Source organism: Geotrypetes seraphini, chromosome 1 (genome assembly GCF_902459505.1).
Source record: "Geotrypetes seraphini chromosome 1, aGeoSer1.1, whole genome shotgun sequence".
In the NCBI taxonomy this organism is placed as follows: domain Eukaryota; kingdom Metazoa; phylum Chordata; class Amphibia; order Gymnophiona; family Dermophiidae; genus Geotrypetes; species Geotrypetes seraphini.
Genome location: NC_047084.1, coordinates 409,633,426 through 409,656,730, shown reverse-complemented (window position 1 = coordinate 409,656,730; position 23,305 = coordinate 409,633,426). Strand labels below are relative to the sequence as shown.

Sequence of the window (23,305 nt, the reverse complement as noted above, 5' to 3'; positions counted from 1 at the left end):
CCAGAGTGACGTAGGCATTCCAATGCAAGAACCAATCATCAAGGGGGCTTTCAAAAGATGTCATCAGCATGCCAAAATTTAAAAATGAAAACAAATATATTCAGAAAAAAACGCACCATTCGATGCGCTGATTCAGCCCCAAAGGCCACAGGGTGTTTAAATAATAAATCCATCGTTGTTCATTCTGATACAGGACACATTTAACATACCCTCTACGATTGGTGACAGGATAGTTTATAGTTTACTTAAAATTTGTTATACCACTTATCGTACTTCTAAGCGGTGTATAGAATATAAAACAAAAAACCAGGAGAATTACAAACTAATGTAAATCTAAACAGACAAGACATTACAGACATACAGGAAAATGTTGCAGCACACAGCATCGGATATCATCAAAAGAATAGTTTTTCACCACACAATGCCTAGTCAGCACATCAATTTCCTTCTTATGCTGTATATTAGAGCAGTGTTCAAACACTCGGGTCTTGAATTGTCTGGCAGTGTGCCCAATATATGCCAAGTTACAAGAACATAACATGACATAACACGACCCCAACAGACTCACATGTGGTGAAAGCCTGCAGATCAATACTTCATCTGCCCAGTCCCAGTACAGATCCCTGTGGCACACCACTATTCACCCTCCTGTATTGAGAAAAATAATAATTTAACCCTACCCTCTATTTTCTATCTGATAACCAATTCTTAATCTGCAAATGAACATTGCTCATTAATCCATGACTCTTTAATTTTCACAGGAGCTTCTCATGAAGAACTTTATCAAAAGCTTTCTGGAAATCTAAACAGAGAAACATGATGGCAGATAAAGGCCCAATGGCCCATCCAATCTGCCCATCCGCAGTAACCATTATCTCTTCTTCTCTCTAAGAGATCTCATGTACCTATTCCACACTTTCTTGAATTTAGACACAGTCTTTGTCTCCATCACCTCTTCCGGAGACTTCCACGCATCCACCACCCTTTCTGTAAAAATGAATTTCTTTAGATTACTCCTGAGCCTATCACCTCTTAATTTCATCCTATGCCCTCTCATTCCAGAACTTCCTTTCAAATGAAAGACTTGACTCATGAGACATTTAAATACCTACGTGGCGTAAATGCACATATCTCCCCTCTCCCACCTTTCCTCCAAAGTATACAGATTGAGATCTTAAAGTCTGTCCCCATATGCCTTATGAAGAATACCACACACCATTTTAGTAGCCTTCCTCTGGACTGACTCCATCCTTTTTAAATCTTTTTGAAGGAGCGGCCTTCTAGAATTGTACATAATATTCTAAATGAGGTCTCACCATAGTCTTATACAAGGGCATCAATACCTCCTTTTTCTACTGGCCTTACCTCTTCCTATGCACCCTAGCATCCTTCCAGTTTTCACTGTCAACTTTTCAACCTGTTTGGCCACCTTAAAATTATAGAATCCCAATTCAAGTCAATAAAGACAAACCACACTATAAAACAAACTCCTTAATATCAATCAGCATACTTACCATGTGATATGCAAGATGTTACAAACTTAAAAGTTTATCAATTATGAAGTGACTTCAGGTTCAGACAACCAGGGCTTCATTAACTGGTAGAAAAATCCAAGAGGTAGGAAAAAGCCTCAGAACCCCTTCCACGTCATCTTGATTAAATGTGAAAGAACCTTACATGGGGTAAGTGAACCTCATCGGCATAAAAAACCTCCTCTTAAATACCAGGAGCCTTGTACAATGCATGAAACCGAAGTCACTCGATGAGAAAAATAAAGTAATTTAATACTCATCTGTTAGGAGACTCCAACCTATACCAATGATGGATGTTTTGCCACGGTTGGCTGCTTCAGGATGTGAGGGCAACAATTATCTCCTCTGGATTTCAAGCCAGGCTGTCTTGCTGCCCATTCCCCACTGTGTTCTGCTTCCAAAGCAAACTTATTTTGGTTTCTGGCTTCTGTTTCAGCTGCTTGTTCCAGCCCTGCTCTCTTTAAGATTATCACATACAATCATGCCCAAATCCCACTCTTGTCATCCACTCCCTTCTACATTTGTTGTATTTGATCTTCTTCAAGTTATTTTGGTCAAAAAGACAGTAAGGAGTTAGAATTTAAATGTCAAATAATCAGTAATATTTAGTATCATTCTAATTAAACTTTTTTTTTTTAAGTTCGGTATTTTTGACATTTCACATTAAGGGCCTCTTCTATCACACTGCGCTAGCAGTTTTTAGCTCAGAGAGCTACGCTGAATTGCTTGCGCTGCTTCCGACGCTCATAGGAACTCTATGAGCATCAAGAGCAGCGTGGGCCATTCAGCGCGGCTCACCACTCTACAAACTGCTAGCGCACTTTGATAGAAGAGGCCCTAAGTATACAAAATACTGAAAGAACTGCAAAAATAATTTACTTTTCATCATTTATTCCCATAGAAGATACAAACAATATATTCGTGAATAAGTGGCTTTGTAAGATATTGGTGCATGACAAATAAATAATCAACAAATTTTATAGATGAACTTTGATGAAGATAATATATATCCCCCTTTTCTCAAGCTGCGTCAGAGCTTTCACTGCAGCAGTCTGCAATAAAAAATCCCTTACGCAGTTTGATAAAAGTAGGCCACAGTTCTAAAACTCTGTTAACTGCAAATTTACTATACCAACTTCTATGCCATAACAGACAAGTCATTATACATAATAACATCTCACCTGAACTCTTTGCCTCAGAATAACATTTTCAATTGTTTGTTTATTGGATAGATAAAAGTTTTTCTGACAAATAACAACTTTCTTATGTGTGGATGAATACAAGGTTTCAAATGGGAATTTTTCACTCAGTTCAACCTAATGAATGAGGCATAACATTATAATAATGAAGATGGATTGTACTCAACACTATAAAAACTTATGGTATGATGTAATTGCATTCTGTATTAAAATGGCAAAAAATCTTAAAAGGTTGTCATTTTCTCTACAGAGCAATGTGAGCCTTATAAAAATAAAATTTCAAAAAAAATTTCTTCCATAGATATTATAGAAATGTTCTATTAGAAAAATAATAATTCTAAAGCATCTACTCCAGAATGCTGTTTACTTTCTACTTCTGCATTTATGGGAGCACGTTTCAGACGATTCACTCTGGGATGAAGTCTACAGATGTTTGCAAATATTTTTTGTGCAAGTAGATTTTGTAAAAAAAAACAAAAAAACAACCCGTGTATTGTTTGAAAATACAATTTATGCACATTATTTTCTAATTCTGAACAAAAATGTACCCTCTACATTTTGCTAAAAATACACTCTGTTCTTCACTGTGTGGATTTTTAGCCTTACAGAGGGAGGACACCTGAGAAAGTCAATTTATGGAAAATTGTTCTAAACACAGAAGGAAAAATATATACTTTTTATTATAAGCAATCTGTGTTATCATAGAGAAATTTACTCTTATGTGATAATTTCCTTTCTTTGAATCCTGCTAGACTAATCCAGATAAACCAGTCTGAATTGACTCCCCAGTCATCAGTAGTATAGAAATATTCAATAAACGATAGAGGATTATGTCCCTTTACCAGCAGATAGAGGCAAAGAAAAAAATCCTGATAATTCTAATAACATCACAGATAAAAGCTAAATAGATAAAATACTTGAGAAAGAAAAAGCAATTATTTACCTGTGACAGGTATTATCTGAGGGCAGCATACAGTCTCGGGACTTTGCAAGTCCCGAGACTATCCATACCGTGCATTTGCCGGTGCCTTCCTGCCCGATTCCAGCTTGCAGTACCATCAGTTCAGTATTATGATTATGAGAATATCTGCCTGCTGTCCTTGGATAAAATATGTTACAGGTAAGTATCTATACTGCCTGCTTGTCCTAGAATAAAGCACATTCTAAGATATGGGACTCCCTAGTTGGAAACAAAAGGGTTGGAGAGTAGTTGGCTTTTAAGTAGAGAATAAATTTTGTAGAACTGCCTGGCTGAATCTACTATCTCGTCTGGAATGATTCTCCAGACAGTAGTGTAATGTGAAGATATGAACTGAGGACCAAGTGGCTGATTTACAGATATTTTCAATGGGAGTGTAACATAGATGAGCTACTGAACTCGCCATAGCCCTAACTTTATTTGCTGTAACACGACTCTCGAGTCAGCCCAGCTTCAGCATAGCAAAAGGTAATACAGTCTGTGAGCCATGTAAAGACAGTTTTCTTGGCGATAGAGATAGAGAGTCCAAGTCTGCTTGGATCAAATGAGAGGAAAAGTCTTGTGAGGTCTGGTTTTATCCAAGCACATTTACAGTCCAATGTGTGGAGTGCAGCGTCATCAGTATGAGAATGTGGTCTTGGAAAGACGACACGAAGAACTATAGACTGGTTCAAATGAAAATCTGAAATGACCTTAGGAAGAAATTTCAGATGTGAGCGGAGAATCAGCTTATCGTGGTAGAATGTTGTTTATGGAGGATCTGAGACAAGCATTTGCAGTTCACTGACTCGGTGTACAGAAGTGATACAGATTAAGAATACTATTTTCCACACAAGTTGTTTGAGAGATGAAGACACTATTTGCTCAAAGGATGGCTTCATCAGTATTGAAAGTATAATATTGAGATCCCAAGCAACTGGAGGAGGTTTGATTGGTGGTTTGGTATGAAAAAAGCCTTTCATGACTCTGGAGATCAATGGATGCACATATAGGGGCTTTTTATCCAGCGGTGTATGAAAAGCACTAACAGCACTGCGATGAACTCTGACTGAAGTGGTTTTAAGACTAGAGTTGGAAAGATATAGGAGATATTCAAGGACTGATGGCAGAGGACATATGTCTGGATGCAATGATTGGCAGTAACACCAAAGAGTGAATTTAGTCCACTTGAATTGGTAATAACGTTGAGTGGAAGGTTTCCTAGAAACTTCAATGATGGTCGACACTGATACAGATAGCATAAATGCAGCTACTCGCTAGGGGAGACAAACCACGGTGTGAGAGGCAAGGAATATAGATTTAGATGAAGAAGGGACCCTTTGTTGAAGTGGGATGGGCTCCTGGATACTGAGTTGAAGAAGAGGGAACCGTGGTTGTCACAACCACTGAAGTGCTATGAGCATCGTGGTAGCTTGTTCTTGGCGAAGTTTGAACAAGGTTTTCTCTATAATGGAACTGGAGGAAAAGCATGCAGAAATTTGTTGGGTCAATCCAGAAGGAAGGCATCTGACTCCAGGCAGTTGGGAATGTACATTAGGAACAGAAAACTGGAAGTTTGTGATTGAGAAGCAAAGAAATCATCTCCAGAATTCTCCAATTGGAAAATATCTGACGTCACATCGTTGAGATACCATTCTTGAGGTTGTAGAAATCTGCTTAGTTTGTCTGCTAGAGTGTTTTGTTTTCCTGCTAAGTAAATGGCTTTGAGGAATATGTTGTAGGGAATTGCCCAGGACCAAGTCTGTATCACTTCTTGACAAAGGGGGTGCGATCCTGTCCCTTCCTGTTTGTTCACATAGTACATGGCTACTTGGTTGTCTGTCCAGATAAGTAATATTTGATTAAGAACTGATCTTGAAAGGCATAGAGAGTATTGTGCATTGCTCGCAGCTTGAGATTAATGTGGAGAGATTTATCTTGAATAGTTCAGCTGCCTTAAGTATGTAGGCCATTGAGGTTTTCTCCCCAAGTGAACATGAAAGCATCTGTTGTTAATATCTTCTTATGAGGCGGAGAGTGGAAGAGAAGGCCTCTTGAGAGATTGGCTAGTTGTAACCACCATTGAAGAGATTGATGAAGTAGTCTCTAGAATAACGGGTGTGAGGCTTGAGACCATTGAGTTGATAGCGCCCACTGAGGTTCTCTGAGATAGAACCAGACAAATGGAGTTACATAAACTGTTCATGCCATATAACCTAGAAGACGCATCATTTGGCATGCTGTGATGTGTTGAAGAGTGAAAACCTTGTGGCGAATTTGAATAAGGATGTTGAGTCTTTGTTGTGCTAGGAATTCACAAGCTTGCGTTCTGTCCAGAAGGGCTCCAATAAACTCCAGAGTTTGAGTTGGTTGGAGATGAGATTAACTCTAGAAGACATACTGTCGAGTTCATGGTTAATTGAACTGCTTGAGGTGAAGAGGTCTAGATAAGGTACTTGTGACTTGGATTAGCCTCCGTGAAAAAGGGATACTGGGCTAGATGGACCATTGGTCTGACCCAGTAAGGATATTCTTATGATCAAAAAGGTGCCCAAACTGATCAGATGACCACTGGAGGGATTAAGGCATGACCCCCCCTTTTACTTCCCCAGCAGTCACTGACCCCATCCCACCACACAAAGATGTGTAAAAAAAAAAAACTACGTTCCAGCGTGTATGACAGATTCACCTGGCTCACATACATCTGCACAGCAGAGGGCACTCTAAGGGTTACTGCAGTGAATGTCACATTAAAAGTCTCAGGTACAGGTGCCACTATATCTTGCTTATATTGTATGGTGAGCCCTCCAAATCCCACTGAACCTATGTAAAAATGACACCTTTAGGCATAAGAGCTATTGTTATGGTATACAGGTGGGTACAGCAAGTTTTGGGTGGGTTCTGGAGGGCTCACCATATAAGCAGATTATAATGACAAGAGTACCTTGGACTTTGTCAGTGACATTCACTAAAGCACCTCTTATGAGTGCTCCTCTGCTGTGCTTATCTGTGTTTGCTAAGAATGCTGTCTAGATAAGGGAATAGATGAAAGCTGCAAGAGCGGAATGTTGCAGCTACTACAACTAAACATTTTGTGAAAACTCTGGGTGCAGGAGGAAGACCAAATGGAAGCACCCTGTATTGGAAGTGATGTCCGCCCATTTGAAAGTGAAGATATTTCCTGTGGGTTGAGATCCAGAGAGCAGAGTCAGTCATTTTCTATGGAAGTGGTAAAAGGTTTCCCAGAGAGATGATTCTGAGCTTTTTCTTCACTAAGTATTTGTTGAGAGCACGGAGATCTAGTATCAGATGAAGACCTCCAATCTTTTTCAGTGTTAAGAAATACCGAGAATAGAACCCTTGGCCTCTCTCCTGTAGCGAAACTTATTCTATTAGCTGGAGGAGGGCTGAGAGTTCTTGTTGAAGAAGGGTGGTCTGAAGGGAACTGAAAGCAGACTCTCTTTGAGGATGGTTTGGAGGTGTATGTTTTAGATAAAGGGTATAATCTCATCTCACTATTTTTAGTACCCATTGACCTGATGTTATAAGAGCCAATGGTAACAGAAGTGAGTGAGAAGACTCTTCACTGACAGGAAGAGTCTGAGGTAAAGGATATGGTATGCTGGCTAACCTCTAGAATTAAGTCAAAACGAATGCTGAGGTTTTTCTGAGACTGTGATTGGGTCTTCAGTGCCCTCTGTTGTTTGAGGCATTTTTAAGGAGCTCTTGAAGAGGTAGAGAATGGTGTATATTTGCGCAATTTTGAAGGTTGAGGTTTGTAAGATCTTGAAGCTGAGCGAGTAGTCATGGACTGCTCATGCCTTGTGATTTTTTTGGGTGGCTTCCTCTATCTTCTTTCCAAAGAGCTCATCACCCAAGTTGGCCAAGCACTCCTGGACATCCAAATCAGAAAGTCTCAACCATGCTTACTTCCTTATGGCAATACATCATGCTGATGCTCTTGAAGTGGCATCAAAGGAATCAAAGATTGACCTTGCCATAAATTTTCTCATTTCCAGGAGGTTATTGAAAATATGTTTGAAATTACTCAATTGGTTGTCCAGAATATATTGCTCATATTGGGATAGTTTCTGAACAAACGACTTCAAAAAAAAGGTCATATAGAAGTTATAGCTCAATATTCTACTTGTTAGCATTGAGTTCTAGAATAGTCTACAACCAAATTTATCCAAAGTCCTTTCTTCTCTGCCTGGAAGGGAGCTAACATAGGTTCTGGAACTGCTAGTCTTCCTTAAAGCAAACTCCACTGTTAGTGAATGATGCTGGAGTTGTGGTTTATCAAACTGTGGGATTCTGTATAAGGAATCTGTTTTTTGTGGAGCCACTGGGACTAGTAGTGGTGTTTGGAACTGTAATATGCCAACCAATTCCCTTTGTACTTGCTCTCTGATCCTGCAAAGAGGGCATGTTTGTCATTGGTACACATGATGCTGGGTGTTTAGGCTTTGGTGACCTTGATGATGAGGCACATCGTCAAGAAAACACCCTCTTGTAAAGATGGCAACCTTTCCTCAATGCACTGATGCTTAGAATGCATTGATAGATGCCAATGTATGCTAAGATGTTGATGCATGCCTAGATGGAGATGAATGCTTATGCTTCTTAGCCTTTTTTACCAGCTTTTTCTCAAAGTGGGCAAAAAACAAAGCTCCCTCTAGAATAGGCTTGTCTAACCTATGGCCCGCATACCAAAACCCAATTCACTAAAAGCTTTTACCTAGTTTTCAGAAGCTTGGTGAGATTCCTGCTTCACTTGCTGCAACTCAGACATCTACAAGCTTGAGCTGTGCAGTGCTGGAAATTCAAGTTAGTCTTGCATTTTCAAATCTCGAGACTTGAAACTACCTGAACTTCCAGCACTGCTTGGCTCAAGCTTACAGACAGCCAAATTGTGGCAAGGGAAGCAGGTAAGGGGAAAGAAACTGGGTGGAGACTGGGGGAGAGAGTTAGTACATTATATACTGGGTGAAGATTAAGCGGGGGAGGGGTACATGAAAGTAAGAGAGAGAAACAGAGTGAGGACTATGAGGGAGTGAATGAGAAAGAAAGAGATTAGGCATTCTCAAGAGTATGAGTGTTTGATTCTATATTTTTAAAAAAGCTTGAGTGTATGCATACACCCATGTATTTTGACCCTCTGTTACAAATTAGAAAATGTGCTCCAGATAGAAAAAGGCTGGATAAGCCTGCTCTAAAATGATTTTGTCAAGCTTGTCTCCTCTGGCCTAGACATCTTTATAATGCCTGACTAATGAATGAAGTGAAAACCAACTTGCTTCAATATAAATATTTTCTGGATACATCGCTCTGGCTTCTGCCCAAGAAGCCGCTTGAACTCTTGCTGAATAAATGTAGAGAGCTTGTAGGACTATGTTCTGATTAAAAATGTACACTGCTTCAATTACCTTGATTGAATGTACCAGAAATGATTTAGATGCTGCTTGCCTCTTACATGAACATGCATCTTAAAAAGTAAACTAAACTAATCCTTAAGTTTATATACCGCATCATCTCCACAGAAGTGGAGCTCGACACGGTTTACAGGAATTAAAAAAGAAAGGAACTCCAATGGAAAGAAGAAGGGCTTGGTAAACAGGAAGGAAAGAGGGGACTTAGAATAATGGAGAGGGAGGGAGTAGTTACATTTTGGAGAAAAGCCAAGTTTTCAAATGTTTTCTGAAGCGTTGGAGGGAGGTCGAACTCCGAAGATGGGCAGTAAAGCTGTTCCACAGATCGGTGATCCTGAAGAGGAGGGATGTTCCAAGTTTTCCTGTATGGGATATGCCTTTTAAAGAGGGGAAGTACAAACAGATGATCCGATTTATGAAATGAACTAGTGACCTCTAGATAATGAATGTTCTACGAACATCCAGTTTATGCAGAATAATACTGACAGGATCCTGGCTACACAGTGATGTCATTACAATCTTCAGGGTTTTTTTCTCTGTCTTCATTTGCTGGTAAGGGGATATAAACAATCAGTCTGGACTAGCATAGCAAAATGTTATGGAAAGATAATTTTGACATGATACAAAACAGATTTCTAATATCTAGATAACTACAGAACACACCTTAAATTTCCCTCTGGTGAGAAAAAGTTATTCATTTTTTGCTCTTCTGTTTGCTGAATAGATACATTGGACACCACAAAATGTCCATGTCTGTATGTGCAATCCATTAAAAATCATTTTAGGCTTTCTTTTGTACAGTAAAGATAAAACTTGACTAGCTGTAGCATCATTACTGAGGATCCATAAAGGAAAAGTGTTTAATTGCTAACGCTAATGAATGGACCAGTCTTATGGTTCAGCTAGAACAGTGCATGTGGCTCAAACAACTATAAGAGTTTCATGTGCCATGCTCTTTATGCACATTATAGAAACAATATTTATAATATATAGTTCTGGGATCTTCTCAACCTCTTTATAGATTTTTAAACTATTTTATGAGCCTCAGCCCCACCACTCACCGCCTCAAAATCCTTTCATCGTGGCAAGCTTTACGTAGTACTTTCCTCATTGGCTCATTTAAACCAATTATTTTCTATCTTTTTTTTATATATATAACTTTTCTTAAAAGTGCATGTGTGCAATATTGTAAAGTTATATATATAAAAAAAAAGATAAAAAAGATAGAACATAATTGGTTTAAATGAGCCAATGAGGAAAGTACTACGTAAAGCTTGCCGCGATGAAAGGATTTTGAGGCGGTGAGTGGTGGGGCTGAGGCTCATAAAATAGTTTAAAAATCTATAAAGAGGTTGAGAAGAGCCCAGAACTATATATTATAAATACAGTCTTTATTTTCTGGGTAGAGGTTTAGAATACACACTGTTCGTTATAGAAACAATGCAATTAAAAGAAGAAGAATCATATTTACAAGGTCAGCTCCTACATGAAAATGATAGAATAAGCACTGAATAAGCCTTGGAGAAGACTTCTTCACATATTTACCCAGTTAAGTGATCCAGGGCAGAAAGAGAAGAATAAAAAGAAGAAAGCCACTAATGGATACAGGGACATAATGGCAACAGAACCAATACTAGGAACAAGCCTGAATACAATGAACACATATACATTTCCAGTGTGCTGACTAGTATATTATTTTCACTAGAGGGAAGTACACAATTTAAATCCTGTCTTGTCTTTTCATATTATCTTCTATTTTATTTTCATTTCACATCATTTGAAAGAAAATGAATGTACTATATTAGCTCATCAAAAAATATATCTAAGTGGGTAGAATTGATACCTTCACTAAGATGACTAAGGCCCTCTTTTATTAAGCCATGGCAGAGTTTTCTACCGCAGCCTGGAGTGCTAAATGCTCTGGCACTGCTCTGACACTTATAAGAATTCTATGAGTGTTGGAGCATTTAGCATTCGGGCCACGGTAGAAACCTCTACCATGGCTTAGTAAAAAAAAAAAAAAAAAAAAGAGGGGGGGGGGGAGGGGGTAATATTTTAAAATGGAAGCATTTGGGATTAATAAGGTCTCTTCCATTAGCAATGCTTAATAAAGGTATCTTCTTTACCCAACTATTGTTTTTATACATATTTGAAACCAAAAATATTTTAGCACTCAACAGTAATTAAAAATATATCTGTATATTTTCTAGGTTTATCTGCTGCAAGGTGGTCACTGGAGTTCAATCTGCTTTTTTAGATCGTCTTTCCCTCGTGACTGTGCTGATTTCGCTCTCGATAGCATCTGAAGTGGCAGAAGAGTCACTAGATTCACGGACAAGTGGTTTGACTGCTTGGTGAGAGCCATTTAGGGATGTACAAGCTTCACCCTTTATGCTTGCAGAAGTCTGTTCTAAGCCAAATAGCATTCGCCCAAGCACTGCCTCAAAGGGGGCAAATGGAGATGTTGTAGAATGTGTCAGCATCATGGTTATCTATAATGATAGTTGAATAGAAGAAAACATTCTAGGTTAGCCCCAGTGTTAAGCTATTTCTCATTTCTCCAAAGATTGACAAATAACAAGAGGAAGAAAGTAAATGATCACAAAAATTTAAGATAAAAAAAACATAGTGTGTGTGAACAGCATAACACATGTTCTAAGTCAGGACCACTCCAGATAGTCAATAGGACATTTGTGTATTAATATCAACTCCTAATATTCTTTCCCCTTGATATAAATGAGTCGAGGAGTATTATCCCTGGGGGACTTATCCACAAAAATACATAACAAAACATAGTTCTGTACAAACCTTTTGAAAATTCTGCACACAATAGTTTAAAATTCACTAATGGAGGGGGAAGTGGCCTAGTGGTTAAAGCTGCTGCATGAGCACCCTGAGGTTGTAAGTAACTGGGCAAATCTTTTAAACCTCCATTGCCCCAGGTACCACAGTTAGACTGCAATGACAGATAGGGAAAATATCCAAGATCACCTGATTATTACTATTCAATATATTGTAAATCACTTTATGTGAATCTTTTCATGAAAAGGCAGTTAATAAATAATGAGGGGAGACAATATCGTGTGTTAGTAAGGATGGTCATCTTTATATGAGCTCCACTATGCCCCTGCTGTCCAGTCCTCCTTTGGTAATTTTCAGTGTTCTACACCCATCACTGGGCTTCATTTTGATGTAGGTTTGTATATGAACAAATAAATCCAAAAAATCAAACCCCAGCAGAAACTTGCAGAGAGAAGGACCATGCAGACAAAATGGCACTGGGTAAGAAATAGGGCTCTAAAACTGGCTCTAGCTTGGTCCTGTAAGTTACCAAAGTAGTAGTACAAGTTTAGAATGTAAATCTGAAAAACTCTCAGCAGCTCCACAGAGCAAATGCCACAATAGGAGAAACTAACAGGAGAGGTACTGAAGCTAAGTAGCGTATGTCCTCACTGAAGGACTCCCTGGTGGGTCCAATGGTGGAAGTAAACAGCTTCATTCTATGCTAGTGAAACTGGAAGCTAAGATAGATGACCTAGAAAACTGGATACAGAAAAACAACCTACAAATTGTGAGCCTGTGAGACTCTACAGCAGATGCTGAACTGTCAGAGTTCTTGGATAGGGTTACCATATGACTCCAGAAAAAGGAGGATGGATTGAGACATCCAGGTTTTATTTCCATTGCTTTCAGTGGAAGTAAACTCCAGATGTCTCAATCTGTTCTCCTTTTTCTGAAGCCATGGTTCACAAACAAACTTAGCCTTTGCCTCATGCTGGTGCCCTCTCCCCCCCATGTCAAAATGGGAAATGATTGATCTTTGACTGTATATCATCAAATTTTGAATTTTATGCTTAACTGATTCTTATGCTGCTGACTGACTGATTCTTAGCGCATGCAAGGCCTGGGATGGTTTGCAGCACAGTAATAAGAAAATTCTAATTTTACAGGACTACTCCCATCTCATCTCCAACAAAAACAGATAATTCTCAAAGATGATTTATGCCACTTTTGATAATTAATTATATGGACAGCGTGTTTCAATAATAATGAGAGAGTATAGAATATAATACTTCGAAAGTAGTCTGACTCTGACTACCTCCTGACCCCCCTCACAGTATCTTTAGTCACCCAGACTCTCAGAAATGCCACCGAGATACTCAAGTGTGTTTCATAGTATCTGGCTTTATGCATTTAATCTTCACTGGGTCTCTTAAAATTCAATTTGTACCTAAGATTCACAAGAATTTGGATACTCCCCCGGGTAGACCAATTGTAAACACCAGGGATAGTCTCCTTGAACCTTTATCCAAGTTTGTGGACATATTCCTCAAATGAGCAGCCATGCAAGTCTGATCTTATTTAAAAGACTCATCTCATTTTCTGAGGACACTTATGGAAATCTCAAATTTATCCCAACAATTTTGGATAGTCACTTTAGACGTAGTTTCTTTGTATACCAAAATTCCACAGGAGGGTACTTTGGAGATTATTAGGGTTACCTTAATGGCGAGGGAAGGCCAAGAAAGAATAAGGACGGACTTTCTTGTCACTCTGGCCAAATGGGTGATTCAAGAAAATTATTTCACATTTGAAGGAGTATTTTATAAACAAGTCCAAGGGGTGGCGATGGGAGCTACTTTAGCTCCCTCGGTAGCTACCCTTTATATAGGCAAATTTGAAGAACAAGTAGTATACCCTTTAACACAGTATCACACTCATATTCTAATGTGGAAGAGGTTCTTGGATGACATATTTTTTCTATGGGGGGACACAGAAGTAGAACTCCACAAGTTTATTTTTTGGATTAATACGAAAAATGCAAATTTACAGTTTACAGCGACTTATAACACCACAAGAATTGAATTTTTGGACGTTTTGGTCATTAGGGAGGGTAACCAATTCAATACCACCTTATATAGAAAATCTGTAGCTCGGAACACTTTGTTACACTTTTCTAGCTTTCATCCATACAAACTCAAATATAGTCTCCCTGTTAGTCAATTCCTAAAGGCCCAGAGAATATGTTCGGATTTGGCAGAATTTAAGAGGGTGGCAGGAGACATTAGCCAACGGTTTCGCATGAGAGGGTATCCAGAAAAGTCTATACATCAAGCATACCTACGAGCACAGTATGCTCAACGGGACCTACTATTGCTAGATAAGTCTAGGGAAAATCAACTAGCAGTAGAGGAATCGAAATTGGTATGTGTGTTACCCTATTCAGATGTGGTCAAAGCTATGGTGTGTTATATCAGACAACATTGGCCCATATTGAGTAGTCTAAGAGGTTTGGATGAATTCCCTATGATTGCTTAAACTAAGAGCGGGATGATAGGTCAACTGTTATAACAACGGGGGGATTCTATTCAAAAATATGGTTCTCACACCAAATGTTCATGTCGTCAATGGTGTGAGAAAACCATCGAGGGCACCCGGTGGCAAGACCCCAGACCAAATTAATGGTCCATGCCTGGAGTAACACTAACTGTAAGACAGATTGGGTCATTTATATCATAGAGTGTCCCTGCCTCCTAGTATATGTGGGCCGCACAAAGCGACCTGTTCAGTTACGCTTGAATGAGCACAAATCTCGTATTTCTACAGATACCCTCTCAGCCCCTCTGGTCCAACATTGGAGATCGAAGAATCATTCAGTTGATCAAATTAAATGGAGAGTCATTGACAACTTGAGGGACCAGAGGGGGGTGAGAAATAGGGAGGAAAGATTGAACTTTCTTGAGAAGAGGTGGATATACCGCCTCATTACAGTAATCCCCTTTGGCTTTAATTTAGAATTGGAATGGTTATCTTTAATATGAGGGCTCTTTTGGGGGGGTCTCCGATCTTCATTTTTGAACAAGAAAGTAAGAACGATATATAGGGGAGTGCTTTAGTAACATAGTACAGTTTTCGGTAAACATTACCCCCCGGCCAGTCTGATGGTTTTGTCCTTGTGACGTCATGTACAGCTGACCGGGAGGTATTTAGAATGGGGAGATGCACGCCGTGGTCATATTGACAACAAGAACTCGGTGGTCGCGACGTGGAAGATTAGCTTCATAAAGGTGAGAATTATACCTGAGAGTGTTCGATACAAATTGATATGATAAGGATATGGTGAATATGTCGATTTGAAACGATAAATTTTATTAATTCTGTTAATGATGAGGTTTTCCTTCGTTGTAGGGATAGTAGCCCTGAAGAAACCCTCAAGGTGAAACATGTCGGCTTTTGTATCCCTTAGAACTCGATCACTTTAAGCTAAGTATCATAAAGAATTACTAGCACAAAACATATTCATTATATTTATTATAAATTATTTATTGTTTTGAAAGACACAACTATATTCAACATCAAAAAATATCACAAATCATTTTAAGAGACCCGATGACGATTAAATGCATAAAGCCAGATATTATGAAACACTTGAGTATCTCGGTGGCATTTCTGAGGGTCTGGGTGACTAAAGATATTGTAAGGGGGGTCAGAAGGTAGTCAGAGTCGGACTACTTTCGAAGTATTAGACTTTTGATAATTACACACGGGGAAAAATTCTCAGCTTCAGAGAAGCTAGTTTGGCAACTAACTGGCTGGGAAAATCCTTGTTTGAGTCTGTATTACCAGAACAGACTTAAAGCTGCTCACTGATGTGTCCATGGACACAGCAGAAGGTGCCAGAAATGCTGTGCAATGTTTAAAGCACCATGTCTAAAATGCTAACAGAATGGCTACCATAAATATCACTACAAGTTCTCTAGAACCAAACTAATGACCCACAATTTCAAAAGGCGGAATTGACCATGTCATTGGAGAGGGTGTCCAATGCCCCCGAATGGGACAATGGTTGTAATGGGCTCCCCAGTCACAGAGACTAGTATCTGTCGTAACAATTGGCCAAGATGCAATCCGCAGCGGCATTCCCCTGGAGAAGGACTGCAGAAGGAGCCACCAATTCATGCTGGCCCGGGCCTCTAGACTTCAAGGAAGAGCTGCCTGTAATGCTTTCACCAGCAGAACCAAGAGGGAGAGCACTGTGAGTTGCAGAAGATACATATGTTCCCTCGTCCAAGGGACCACATCAATGGAGACTGCCATAGACCCCAGGACCTGGAGTTAGTCACACGCATACAGAGCAGCCTCTGGACAAGAAGCTTGGCCAGTTCCCATGTTGAACAAGGAACTGAAAGGGGTTATAGCTGAACTGCTCCAGCTAATAGTAAATCTGTCGATCAAATCAGGAAAGATTCCAGAAGACTGGAAAGTGGTGAACGTTACGCCGATCTTCAAGAACGGTTCGAAGGGAGATCTGGGAAACTACAGACTGGTGAGTCTGACTTCGGTACCGGGAAAGATGGTAGAGGCGCTGATAAAGGACCACATCATCAATCACCTTGACAGTTACAAACTAATGAAGACCAGCCAGTATAGCTTCAGCAAAGAAAAATCTTGCTTGACAAACTTACTGCACTTCTTCGAAGGAGTAAATGGGCATATAGACAAGGGTGACCCGGTCAAAATCATCTATCTAGATTTTCAGAAGGCATTCGAAAAGGTTCTGCATGAATATCTATTTTGAAAAATTGCAAGCCAAGGAATTGAGGGTGATATACTCACGTGGATTAAAAACTGGTTGACGGATAGGAAACAGAGAATTGGAGGTGAATGGACAATACTCGGACTGGAAAAGAATCACGAGTGGAGTGCCGCAGGGTTCGGTGTTCTGGCCTGTGCTCTTCAACATATTTATAAACAACCTAGAAATTGGCACGACGAGTGAGGTGATTAAATTTGCAGACGATACAAAGTTATTCAGAGTAGTGAGGACACAGGATTGTGAAGACCTACAAAGAGCCATAAATACACTTGAGGAATGGGCCGCGAAATGGCAAATGAGGTTCAACATGGATAAGTGCAAGGTGATGCACGTCGGTAACCAAAATCATATGCATAATACAGGATGTCCGGTGCTATACTCGGAGAGAGTCTCCAAGAAAGAGACTTTGGAGTACTTGTAGACAAGTTAATGAAACTGTCCGAACAATGTGCCAATGCGGCAAAAAGGGCAAACAGTATGCTAGGAATAATTAAGAAGGGGATCATAAACAGATCTAAAAAGGTTATCATGCCATTATACCAGGCCATGGTACGCCCCCACCTAGAATACTGCATCCAGCACTAGTCATGGTACATTAAAAAGGATTTAGTGCTACTCGAAAGGGTCCAGAGAAGAGTGACAAAAATGGTTAAGGGGCTGGGGGAGTTGCCGTAAAACGTGAGGCTATAGAAACTGGGCCTCTTCTCCCTTGAAAAGAGGAGACAGAGGGGACATGATCGAAACATTCAAGATATTGAAGGGAATTGACTTGGTAGAGACAGAGAGATTGTTCACCCTCTCCAAGGTGAAAAGAATGAGAGGGCACTCACTAAAGTTAAAAGGGAAAAGATTCCAGATAAACGTAAGGAAGTTCTTCTTCACCCAGAGAGTGGTAGAGGTCTGGAATGCTCTCCCGGAGGCTGTTATAAGGGACAGCACCCTTCAGGGATTCAAGAGAAGGTTGGATAAGTTCCTACTGGAACAGAACATACGTAAGTAAGGCTAGACTCACATAGGGCACTGGTCTTTGATCTAAGGGCTGCCGCGTGAGCACTCTGCTGGGCATGATGGACCCAGCAGCGGCAAATCTTATGTTCTTAAGACCCCTAGATATACCAGGGACTGCAACGGGATGAAAGTGCTGTTGTTGGTTTGTTTGTTTTTTGTGGCAATACACTAACCCAGTGTTTCTCAATTCAGTCCTGGAGTACCCATTTGCCAGTCAGGTTTGCAGGATATCCACAATGAATATGCAGAAACTTGATTTGCATACACTGCCTCCATTATATGCAAATTTCTTTCATGCATATTCATTGTGGATATCCTGAAAACCTGACTGGCAAGGGGGTACTTCCAGGACTGAGTTGAGAAATATTAAACTAACCAGTCCAGGCCTTCTAAAATCTGGACCACTCAATCCACAGGACACAAACCTTCATTCTAATGAGGGGGCATGGATCAGTCAATTGCTCAAGCAGGGGTACACCTTGAACCCATCTCCCTCAAGAGAGCTGTCACGACAACCATCACTTTGGTAAAGATATGAGGTGCCATTGCCAGGCCAAAAGGCAGAGTGGAAAACTGTGAAAAATATTCCAGAACATGAAATTATAGAAATTTTGGTGCACCTAAAAAATGCAAGGAAGCCCCTGTGAGAACCAGCGAGGCAAGGGACTGTCCCGAGGCCACCACTACTATGGCAGATCGCACTGGCTACTTGTGAAACCACTGGACTTCAAGAACTGCATTCACCTGCAGAAGATCCAGGAGTAGTCTCTCATCATTGGAGTACCTGAATAATTCGTAATCTGCATAGAATTGTATGATATGCAGAATAAAAAGAAATAATAATAATAAAAAAACAACAACCACCTATGCAACTGAGGAGCCCTGCCAGAGGAACTCATGCCCCTTAGCAGACTGTCAGGAACAGGATGCCAAGAAAATGAGGAAGACAGATCACTCACTCCACACATGAAAGAGGAAGAGGTAGAGAAACTAGCTGTGCAATAAGACATCAGACTGCAAGAAGTTCAGAACCATGGGATCTCCAGAATGGAAAACCAGAAAAGGGCCCACAGATCAGGCATGCTGGTGCAGGTCCTCAGCCATGGCAAAGGCATCCCCAGAAAACAAGGGGTCAACAACTAATCCCCACCATGAGTATCACAAAAGCAGGCTCTGCTAATAGGACATGCTCAGGATGGCAAAGCCGCGGAGAGACAAGTCTGAGGCACAGTAGAAGCATGGTTGTTCTGGCAGGACACAAAAATGTCAGAAATTTGCAAGGACATCCTGACTAGGGAACGTGAAGTCACCCTCAGATGACCTGCATTTTCCCAGGCTTCAGGGCTTCCACATCCCTTCACACAGAAATGGCAGCACTGTTGGGCCCTGAAAACAAAGGCAGCTGCCCTTTTTGTCACCTGCTTAGACAAGGTAGAGGGCAGGCTTTGTGCTCTCGCCTCTCCCAGCCACGCAACGTGGCACAAAACACACCTGAAGCACAAATTTTGTGCAATTCTGGCATGAATTTGGAGCAAAGGAGCCCAAGGACCCCCATCCCAAGTATTAAGGCAAAAAATGCAGTTGTGGAAGTGCAGGGAACTTTTGAAAAAATTATTGCTAAAAATCCAAGATGGCCACCACTAAGAAATTCGCACCAAAATCACAATATTTTCATAGAAAGCAAAGTCTAAAAATGTTGGTTTAGGATTTTTCAGGTGGAGGAACACAGGTGGACATGTAGAAACCTCCAAAACAGTGAAATTCAACCCCCACCCCCTCCAAATCACCTCATTGGCTGTGACAGCCTTACTCACTGTGGCCTGTGCTGGAAGTGTGCTGCAGTCTGTCTTAGCCCACAGTAGCTGGATGAGAAGAAATCACTGCCTCATGCTGGGAATGCCTCCTCAACGCTGCTCTTTGGGCTACCAGTCAGACACAGTGCCTGACCTTACCTCCACCTCTATGGACGGGTGGAGGCAAAAACGCAGCCGGAACCCTGAGAGGGGAAAGGGATTGGGACTAGTATACCGCCTTTTTTATAGTTATAGAACTACACTCAAAGCAGTTTACATATAGGTACTTCAAGCATTTTCTCTATCTGTCCTGCTGGGCTTACAATCTATCTAATGTACCTGGGGCAGTGGAGGATTAAGTGACTTGCCCAGAGGCACAGGGAGCAACGTGGGGTTTGAACCCACTACACTCCCAAAGAATGCCTAACAGCCTACGGCTTGAACCCCTGCTTAACAGAGGGTGAGAGAAAAGCAGGGATGGCCCCGAACTCTAAAGAAACAAATGCAAGCTAGCCAACAGGTATCACCAAGAATTGGGCTTTCAGCTGTAGACCAAAGTCTGCATCTTTTCTACATAGGCAGAGCTGAAGAAATGCTCCGAAAACAGAAAATCCCAAAAAAGGATGAAAACATTGAAATAAAATAAGATAAAAAGAGCAGAACGGACGAAGGAAAAAACTAGAGTTGGAGCCAGAGAGCACAGTGAAGTAGCACAGAATTACAGAAAAAAATCCAGAGTGAATTCCTTTCCTGCATATGGCATGCGGTCATTGGGATACAACCCATTTGTTTATGTTTTATTAAAATTTGATATATCGCTATAGCTTCCAAAAGTTCCAAGTAGTTTACAAAATACATAAAATTATAATAAGGAAAAGAACTCCATAAGAATAAAAGGATAAACCTAAAAGAGTCACTCATAGAAAGCGCCTATTAAAACAAAGAATGTCTCACCTATTGCACTGGAATACATGTTGTATTGTCCTCAGAGAACCCCCTGCTACAGGTGAGTAACTTTGCTTTCTCTGAAGACAAGAACATTATTTCTCACATATGGAAATCCCTAGCTACCAAGCTTATCAAAAACAACAACCCAAATACAACAGGGACTTGCAATGGCAAGGTCAACCAGGAACCAATCATCTTGAACTTATATACACGCTTGTTGTGAGGGTTAAGTTTCGAATAGAATAAATATGGGCCTTGGAGGGTGGAGTTGGATTCTAGACATCAAACAAATTCTATAGAACTATCTGATCAAACCTACTGTCATGAAGGGTATTTTGCTCAAGGCAGTAATGAGATGTGAATGTGTGGACTGAAGACAATGTTGCAATTTTGCAAATCTCTTTAATGGAGACTGACCTCAAGTGAACCACAAATGCAATCATGGCTTTAACATTATGAGCCACAACAGGATCCTCCAGAGTCATCCCAGCCTGAACATAAGTGAAAGATACAATCGGCTAGTCATTTGGATAAAATACATTTATCAATGACTGCCCCCATCTTGTTTGGGTCATAGGAAAAATACGTTGGGTTTTAGTCCACAACAGATAGAAAGCTAAGAATTGCTTGCAGTCCAAGGTATGTATTGTGCATTTGCAAGCTAGTGGCACAGCCATGTGTGAGCCTGGGTGGACTCGGGAACACTCAGCAGTGACATAGCAATGATGTGGTTGGCGGGTATCCCCAAGCCAACTGAAGACTCCTGGTATTTCTCCCTCCAGGAAATCAGATAAGCACTTAACTACACTCCCCTAACCAACCCTGTACTTTTAAATTCTTCAGTTCTTCGCTGGCAGTGAACAGCAACACATTCCTTCTGCTCATACTGGCCTAAGCCTTCCCTTTGACACAACCTCCTGTTCACGGGGCCAAGAAGTTGCATCAGCAAAAAGGCTTGGAGCTAGCATGAGCCAAGGGAATGTGTTGCTGCTGGCTGCCAGCAAAATCCAAAAGATATTAATGTACCGGGGAAGGGGGGAAAGGTGGAATAGTTAAATGATCTTCTGATCATCCAAGGAGGAAGGGAGAGATGCTGGGTGGGGTGGGGGGTAGGGTTGTCATGCTCACCCACTTTGGGCTCAGGCCTATCCAAAATTTGGTGTCTGGTTACACCCTGGTTGCAGGATGGGCATGAGGTTTTGGGGAAAATGTTGAATTAACAATTGACTGGTTAAGATGGAACTCTGACACCACCTTAGGATGCAAACAGAGAGCTAAGCTGTTATGCTGAAACTCTGCTTAAGACCTCAGCTGAAATGACCACCACGAAAAAACAAGACCTTCCAGTAAGATACTTCAGATGACAGGAATCAAGTGGCTCAAAAGAAGCTTAATCCTTCATCAGCTGAATGAGGACATCGTTGAGATTCCATAGCAGTTGGAGGTTTGGTAGGGGGTTTAGTTAACAGCAGACCTCCTAAGAATTGAACTAGAGGCTGTATAGAGATAGGCTTGCAATGATGGTAAGAATTAATTGCACCGAGGTGAACCCTTACAGAGTTGCTTTTTTAAAACAGATTCAGAAATATGTATAAGGTACTCAAACAGTTTTGTGTAGGATAAGAGAGAGGATCTAAGACAGTGTTCTTCAATGCAAGACCTGGGCACCAATGGTGGCCCCTGGAGACCTTTGGGGGAGCCCTATTGTCTTTCTGGATTTTTTTCTGTTACTTTATCCTTCCACCTAGGTTCAGGACAGAGAAGGGAAAGTGGATGTGGGAAGAGCCACATGCTTGAAGTTCCAAGTTTATTTTTCATTTGATATACCATCTATCAAAGATTATCTAGAGTCTAGACAGTTTATAGTAAGTAATATATAAAAACATGTAGTATAAAATAAAATAATCAAATACAAGTACAGACAATTAAAATTCGCTATAATAAGGGGGTTACAGGACAGGTAGAACTAACTATACAGGAAGAAAGGAACATTAGGGAGTGAAAAATACATCGAGATAAAAAAATAATTCAAAAGGGGGTAATTCAAGAAGGAAGGGGTAACTTCTAAAGAAGTATTTTGTTGAGTTGTGCTATAAAGAAGTCCTTGAACGGAGAGGAGAGGGGCTCAGGTATCTCAGGTAATGAAAGCGTCTTTAAAGAGGAAGGTTTCGATTTTGGATCAGAATTTTTGGGGGGAGGGTTCTAACTTAATATGAAGGGGAAGAGCATTCCAAAGTGTAGGTGCAGTCACAGAGAAGATGGCCTTTTGGGTGGAATCATAGAATATTTCATGAGTGGAAGGGATTACTAACAGATTTTGATTGTTGGAGCAAAGTGTTCTGGTTGAAGAATAGGGGATCAGATATTTGTCAATAAAGGCTGGAATGTTAGTGTTTAAATTTGTAAGTGAGAAGGAGAATTTTGAAGATGATATGGTGCGAGATGGGAAGCCAATGTGCGTTGTGCATGATTGGGGTGACGTGGTCTAATATTTTGCATGGTAAATGAATTTAACTGCTGCATTTTGCAGAATTTGTAATCATTGGATTTATTTCTGTGTAATGCCTTGAAACAATGAGTTGCAGTATCAATATGAGATATTACTAAAGAACAAATAAGAATGTTCATAGATGGGGGGGTCGAGAGGTGAAGTGATCAAACGTATAAGTTTTAATTTAAAGAAGAATTTCCGAACGACCGAGCTGATTTGTTCATGAAAGGTTAAGTTTTGATCCAAGATTATCCCTAGTATTTTAACCTTTGTAACTGTCTGAACCGGGACAGAGTCTATGCTAATAGGTAAAGACAGTACAAGGTTTTCTCAATAGACAAACCAGAATG

General features: G+C 40.4%; 1 protein-coding gene across 2 annotated transcripts in view; it reads right to left on the bottom strand.

Moving 5' to 3' along the window:
- Nucleotides 1–11,157: 11,157 nt before the first annotated feature.
- Nucleotides 11,158–23,305, bottom strand: part of TMEM38B (transmembrane protein 38B) — a 107,184-nt gene continuing 95,036 nt past the window's right edge. For both annotated transcript variants that reach the window (XM_033918538.1, XM_033918529.1), the window contains one exon: nucleotides 11,158–11,610. In XM_033918538.1, the coding sequence (XP_033774429.1) occupies nucleotides 11,359–11,610 (252 nt within the window). In that variant the 3' untranslated portion in view covers nucleotides 11,158–11,358. The remainder of the gene's footprint in view (nucleotides 11,611–23,305) is intronic.